The sequence below is a fragment of the Theropithecus gelada genome, chromosome 11, assembly GCF_003255815.1.
Source record: "Theropithecus gelada isolate Dixy chromosome 11, Tgel_1.0, whole genome shotgun sequence".
In the NCBI taxonomy this organism is placed as follows: domain Eukaryota; kingdom Metazoa; phylum Chordata; class Mammalia; order Primates; family Cercopithecidae; genus Theropithecus; species Theropithecus gelada.
In genome coordinates, this window is record NC_037679.1 from 15,661,521 (window position 1) to 15,668,526 (window position 7,006).

At 46.2% G+C, this 7,006-nt stretch overlaps 1 protein-coding gene and 1 non-coding gene across 4 annotated transcripts in view; both read left to right on the forward strand.

Annotated features, from left to right (window-relative positions):
- RBMS2 (RNA binding motif single stranded interacting protein 2) overlaps positions 1 to 5,653 on the forward strand; it is a 71,703-nt gene extending 66,050 nt beyond the window's left edge. Inside the window, exons 10-14 of one of the 3 annotated variants that reach the window (XM_025401308.1) lie at positions 296 to 373; positions 1,331 to 1,441; positions 2,066 to 2,146; positions 2,693 to 2,779; positions 2,905 to 5,653. In XM_025401308.1, the coding sequence (XP_025257093.1) occupies positions 296 to 373; positions 1,331 to 1,441; positions 2,066 to 2,146; positions 2,693 to 2,773 (351 nt within the window). In that variant the 3' untranslated portion in view covers positions 2,774 to 2,779; positions 2,905 to 5,653. Of the gene's footprint in view, positions 1 to 295; positions 374 to 1,330; positions 1,442 to 2,065; positions 2,460 to 2,692; positions 2,780 to 2,904 lie in introns of those variants that run through there. The other 2 variants (XM_025401309.1, XM_025401307.1) reach the window with 2 other exon arrangements.
- Positions 2,290 to 2,393, forward strand: LOC112635609. Its single transcript, XR_003121956.1, has one exon. It is a non-coding gene; the product is annotated as a U6 spliceosomal RNA (small nuclear RNA).
- Positions 5,654 to 7,006: the final 1,353 nt, after the last annotated feature.

The window sequence follows — 7,006 nt, forward strand, 5'->3', positions numbered from 1 at the left end:
AAACCTTTTTTTTTTTCCTAATTTTTTTAGTGACAGGGTCTCACTCTGTTGCCCAGGCTGGAGTGTAGTGTCAGAATCATAGCTCACTGTAATTTTGAACTCCTCTTTGCTCTTTATTAAACTGGATTATTTATTGAGTTTTAAGAGTTGCTAATATTTTAAAAACAGTTTTCTTAATGTTTCTATTTTGAGTGGGGCATGCCAACTTTTCTGGGCTTTGTTGAATATTATTAGATCTTTGGGTCTGAACAATAGTTTCCAGGCAATTAACATTTTTTGTTTTTGCTTGTTTTAGAGAGTGACTCAGACATCTCCTCTACAAGTACCTAACCCATCTTGGATGCACCACCATTCATACCTCATGCAGCCTTCAGTGAGTGTTCAGAAGTGGGCAGAAGCCAAAGAGGCAATTTGATGTAAAGAAAAAACTGACCGGGTGCGGTGGCTCACGCCTGTAATCCCAGCACATTGGGAGGCCAAGGCAGGCGAATCACCTGAGGTCAGCAGTTCGAGACCAGCCTGGCCAACATGACGAAACCCCATCTCTACTAAAAATACCAAAAATTAGCCAGGCGTAGTGGCAGGCACCTGTAATCCCAGCTAATCAGGAGGCTGAGACAGGAGAATCGCTTAAACGCAGGAGGTGGAGGTTGCAGCGAGCTGAGATTGTGCCGTTGCACTCCAGTCTGGGCAACAAGAGTGAAACTCCGTCTCAAAAAAGAAAAAGATAAAGAAAAAAAAAATGGCGGCCGGGCGCGGTGGCTCAAGCCTGTAATCCCAGCACTTTGGGAGGCCGAGACGGGTGGATCACGAGGTCAGGAGATCGAGACCATCCTGGCTAACACGGTGAAACCCCGTCTCTACTAAAAATACAAAAAAAAAAAACTAGCCGGGCGAGGTGGCGGGCGCCTGTAGTCCCAGCTACTCCGGAGGCTGAGGCAGGAGAATGGCGGGAACCCTGGAGGCGGAGCTTGCAGTGAGCTGAGATCCGGCCACTGCACTCCAGCCCGGGCTACAGAGCAAAACTCCGTCTCAAAAAAAAAAAAAAAAAAAAAAAAAAAAAAGNGATGCCAGGAGATGTGGGTGTGAGTTCTGGCTCAGACCCTTGTGCAACCCAGCAGTAAGACCTAAGCTTGTTATTCTTAGACGAGGGTCCTTCCACACCGACAGGCAGAGTTCCTATTCTTTTGCATAGCTGGGTTGCTGCTCACTTACCATTTCTCAGGATTCTTAAATGTCTGTCTCCGGTGGTCCTGACAGCCACCAATCACTGCTTTAGGCAGCCTCACAGGATGCTGCAGCTAACCCTGTCCTTTGTTGCTGTCTCTAGGGTTCAGTTCTGACACCAGGGATGGACCATCCCATTTCTCTCCAGCCTGCCTCCATGATGGGACCCCTTACCCAGCAACTGGGCCACCTCTCCCTCAGCAGCACAGGCACGGTAAAGCAGGATATTTCTGATTGTAAACTCTCTGAATGAGCACGGCATACCTATGTAATACTCTTCAGCATAAGTAACTTATGAATAATGATGGAATTACTTCAGTGTCATCCAGGGCACACTCAGAACAGGACATAAACTACAATGGTAGTGTTCCATGAGCCAGGAATACAGCCATTCTGCTCCCCAGCCCACCCCTTTTAACTGATTCCTACTCATGCACCTCATAAATAGTGCTTCTGTCTGCATATTAGTTTAAGATACACATGTGTCCTAGGAATCCTCATCAAAATAGTACCTGGAAGGACAGAGGTTTCTTAATTAGGTTTCTTTTAGGCCTACTGTATTCCTTTTTGCATAGAAAGGGCTCGAGGGTAGAGAAGGAAGTGTGTTGAGGAAAAGCAGAAGGAAGTCGGGAAAGAGGAGGAAAATAAGCCGTATAGGGAGATGTCTCCCTAACAGTGTACTTTAGAACCACCTGAATTGCATTTAAGAAGCTAATGCTCAGATCAACTAAATTAGAATCTCTGGGGTAGAACACAGGCATCAGTATTTTTAAAGCCCCCCAGCTGCTTCAAATGTAGCCAAGAATCACTGCTGTAAGCCCGTTGTTTCTCTTTCTAGTATATGCAGACGGCTGCAGCTATGCAAGGAGCTTACATCTCCCAGTACACCCCTGTGCCTTCTTCCAGTGTTTCAGTCGAGGTAAGGGTGTTATCATTTCTTTGGATTGAGGTTAGGAAAATGAACGAAGGCAGGTTTCCCCCTGATCAAGATCTTCCTCTCACAATGATGCTGATTCTGTGTTCACAAATAGCTGGTAGGTATGTGAAGAACGTAGGAAGGATGTGCTCGCTTAGGCAGCATGCATACTAAAATTGGAACGATACAGAGAAGATTATGGCCCCTGTGCAAGGATGACACGCAAATTTGTGAAGCGTTCCACATTTAAAAAACAACAACAGATGTAGGAAAGAAGGACTTGGTCTGAGTTCATGAATGAGGCCCTTCCTTACATTTGGCCAGCCAGTAGTTAACACCAGGATGCTGGCTTGTATTGACTAATGTGTCTTGGGAAGAGGACAGGCTGCTAGGAAGGTTGGGGAAGTGGTGGTGTGGGTGGAAACACTCACACATGAGTGTGGAGAGTGGGTAGGTTTGGGAGGGCGCTCGATGTAGGGTGGGCTTTGGTGTAGTGGGAGGTGAGGAAAGGAATGCGTAAGATGACTCCCCTCCTTGGCTATGGCACAGGAGAGCAGCGGCCAACAGAACCAAGTGGCAGTGGACGCACCCTCAGAGCATGGGGTCTATTCTTTCCAGTTCAACAAGTAACAGTGGGTAAGAACCACATGCTGGGGGGCAGGGAGGGCTGTGCTGGCAGATAGCAGCTCAGCCCAGCCTGAAGTCAGACAGGTTCTCATGTTTGTCTTGCTTGTCTCCTCTCTGGCTTGTGCCTTCTTTAGGAGATTCCCCTCCCCATCTTTACTGAATAGAAATGAATTCTTGGAGATACTCTTGCTCCCAGATTCCAGAGGGTTAACCAGGAATGGAGACCATCCGTCGGCCCTGCTAAGGACTAACACTTAGCCATCGTTTTTCACAGGCCTGGGCCTGGAAAAAGAAAGCTCTATGTTCCTGCCCTTTGCTATTTCTCCATTGCTGATGGAGCCTGGGGGAACCATCACTTTTCTTGTGTGCTACATTCAAGGAGATCAAAAAAAGTTTTTTTCTTTTGCAAAGAAAGCTTTTTGTTTTTAACTGCAACGTACTTTTCCCCTACCCTAAAGAGACATGGTGGTTGTAGCTTCTCATCGATATGAAAAAGTTTTTGATATATTGGAATTATTTGGGAATGCTTTTAAAATAATTTGTAATTATTTCTTTACAAACCAAAACAGAACAGAAAGATGTGGTGCTAGAACATTGATGAAGGAGCTCTACTTACTGAGCTTAGTTCTGGACTTTTTTGATGTGTGTCTATGTGTTTTAAAAAGTATGCAGCCTTTAAAAAATTTGTTTGGTAAAGCTCTCAGCTCACACACCCCATCTCCTCTTCACCCATATTATGCCTTCTTTCTCTAGTCCAGATTCTTCTTTTTCTCTTTTCTAAACAGCTGAGCCTGCCTATTTTGCCCTCTTACAGCTTTTAATTTTATGGATTTTTAAAAATGACAATTCATGTGGAATTTGGGGTTGGGGGGCAGGCTGGGCAAGGAACAAGGTAGAACACTAAGTAGGCCATGGAAGTGGCTGTTCTTTCCCTCACCCTGCCACACCCTGGGAGAAAAAACTAGACTTTGGCTTCAGAAAGCACAGATGTGACCCAGGCTTACTAAAGAGACAATTCCACAGTCCTGGGAACACACCCTTGAGCCAAATTTGAAGACTAGGTCTTCCCTGGCAAGTTCCGGAAGAATGGACTTACTGACTTTTACCAACTCTTCTCACTGCCAAGGCCAACAGCATCTGAGGAAGTATCTTTTCCAGCTACAGCTTTTTGGGAGTACCTGCTTTCCTGCTTCCTGGAGGACATTTTCTGTCCTGGGCTTCATGGCCCCTCTCTTTCCTGTTGCACGTTGCTATGCTCAGAGCCTTTGCAGTTGTGACCTAGTTGAATCCACATAGGCTCCTTCCACACTGTGGAAGATCTGCTGCTTCACCCACAGACCAGAGGTTCTCAACCAGAGGTGATTTTGTCCTTCCCAGGCCTTTGGCAACATCTAGAGACAATTTCGATTGCCATGCCTGGAGGTGGGATGTGTGTGCTACTGGCATCTAGTGGCTGGAAACCAGGGTTGCTGCTAAACATCCTACACTGCATAGTATAGTCCCCACTACCCCCAACTAAGAATTATCTGACTCCAGAGGTCAATATTACCAAGATTGGGAAACACTGATATATCAGTGTTGTCCCTGCCTCCTGGGTTAGGGTAAATTCTCACCCCAACCCTGGACAAACAGTGCCTTTTGACACTCATGCAACTGTTTGAGAAGGACTGGACTGGGATCCTTGAATTCTCCCCAGACTTTGACTTTTGATAACTCTGCATGTAGCAAGAGTGATTCTTGAAAGAGTTGTGGCTCCATGCTGAATGCAAACGTGTACTCGGAGGGATTCAGGTGGGCACTGTTCTGGTGTGTGCTGTGCAATGGTGGGAAAGGACAAAACTCTCTAAACTGTCCAGAACAACTTGCCCTGCCCTGGTGTGCTTGGACCCTTTGCCCAGGGAACCGGGACATGAGAAATAATGTTCCTTCTGTGGAAGGACAACAGAGAGCTAGGGTAGAAAAGAACAATAAATTCCAACTCTTTATGAGGCCAGGAGTCCTTTAAAAAAGCCTATGTCTTGGTCTTTAACTGTCCCCTTCTGCAAGTTGTGACTCTATACACATGGAGACAGATTGAAGAAAGCCTTCACCCATCTTCTAGGAAATCAGATCCTGCTCCTGTCTTCTCCCAGTCACTCCCTTATGCACTGAAAGGAGAATTTCACTGCCCTGCACTTCAAGGCCAGGTGCCTCTCCACCAGACAGTCAAAGGCAAATGATGGAGGATAGAGAGACAGTGTTCACTAGGCTGGCCATAGGGAGAGGAAGGGGCTGACAGCTGGGGAAAAGAAACTGTAGTATCAGTTGTTGCAAGTAGAACTTGGCCCAGCTTTCCCTCCCTTCCCAGACACCCCAGAATTGAGAGTCCCAGTGCCCCCTAGTGTCGACGTTCTATATACATCCTAGGGGTGGGGGAGTGCGGGGCAATGGGTAGGATATAGAGTGTAAAGGACAAACTGCCGCAGTCTTCTCATTGATGCTTCCAACCTCAGGAAGGGCTTACCCAGTGTAAAATAGCCCCAAGCCCAGCAGCCTTATAGAGGGCTTTGGCTGGGCAGATAGCTTTTGGTTTTGAGTCTCCAGCCCTCAGTCAAGGAAAATATACCATAGCTGCTTTCTTGTCAGTGGTCTTTGAGAGAAAGAGAAAACAAATCTAGAATTCTGTTCATTTGATAGACCAGGGGAGCTTTGCTATGGTAGGAGGTTTAGAAAGGGCCTTTCATGCATAGAAACCATGGTTGATATTGCTGCTCCCCTCTCCTCTGCCTCACAGAACTCCTGATTCTGTCTTCTTTCTCTCTCTCTATTCTTTTAAATGTTTAAATGGCTCTAATTTTTTGTTTTGATTTTTGAATTTACCTTTTGGAGTTCTTCTCATATGAATCTACTTGTTAGATTGTATTAATGAGTGTTTCTGGTTTGGGCATGGGAAGTGATAGGGAACCTGAAGTTATTTTGCAGTGGCTAATGGCACTGAGGAATTTCTTTTTTGGTGCATTTGGTTTACACTCATTTCCCCCCTAACTGTTAGTTCATTTGTAACAGTGGGTGAGTGTTTGGAGGAAAGGAGGGAGAAAGGAGGGATACTGTTTCTCCCATGAAATAGTCTAATTGGTTGGGGTGATGGCAGAGGGAAATGTAGGGGAGCCTTCCAGCTCACAGCCTAGGGCTGGGCTCTTAAACACTATGCCTAGTGTTTTCTGAATACTGTCTTCACGGAGCCCAGCTCTTACTCTCTTTGTACTTTACATCTCACCCCCACTCATTATAGATGCTCATAACATTCTTAAAATATTTTAGTACTTGTCATTTTTCTGTTTTCAGTCAACTAGAACACACCAGAGTCCCTTCCTCAGATGGCATAATCCTTTATAGGCTCTGAGCCTGTCTAGCCATCTCCTGTTGGTGTTATTACTCCCCATCTCAGGCTATGAGATGATACTCAGACCCTAAACTGATTGGACTTTTTGGAGGAGGGTGCCAGTAGAGGTCAGGAAGATGTGGAGATGATGATGGAGAGAGATGTTTTTATTTTTTAGAGATGGTCTTGCTCTGTCACCCAGGCTGAAGTGCAGTGATGCAGTCGTAGCCCACTACAGTCTTAAATTCCTGGGCCCAAGGGTTCTTCCCACCTAAGCCTCCCAAGTAGCTGGAACTACAGGCACGTACTACCAAGCCCAGTGAGTTTTTTAAATTTTTGTAGAGACAGGGTTCTTACTTATGTTGCCCAGACTGGTCTTGAACTCCTGTCAAGTGAGCCTCCCACCTCAGCTTCCCAAAGTGCTATGATTACAGGTGTGAACCTCTACGCTTGGATGAGATTTTTTTTTTTTTTTTTTTTTTTTNCAGTGAGCCGAGATCACGCCACTGCACTCCAGCCTAGGTGACGGAACGAGACTCTGTCTTAAAAAAAAACAAAACAAAACAAAACAAAAATTCCATCTGTTTTTTTTTTTTTTTTTGAGACGGAGTCTTGCTCTGTCACCCAGGCTGGAGTGCAGTGGCCGGATCTCAGCTCACTGCAAGCTCCGCCTCCCGGGTTCACGCCATTCTCCTGCCTCAGCCTCCCGAGTAGCTGGGACTACAGGCGCCCGCCACCACGCCCGGCTAGTTTTTTTGTATTTTTTAGTAGAGACGGGGTTTCACCGTGTTAGCCAGGATGGTCTCGATCTCCTGACCTCGTGATCCGCCCGTCTCAGCCTCCCAAAGTGCTGGGATTACAGGCTTGAGCCACCG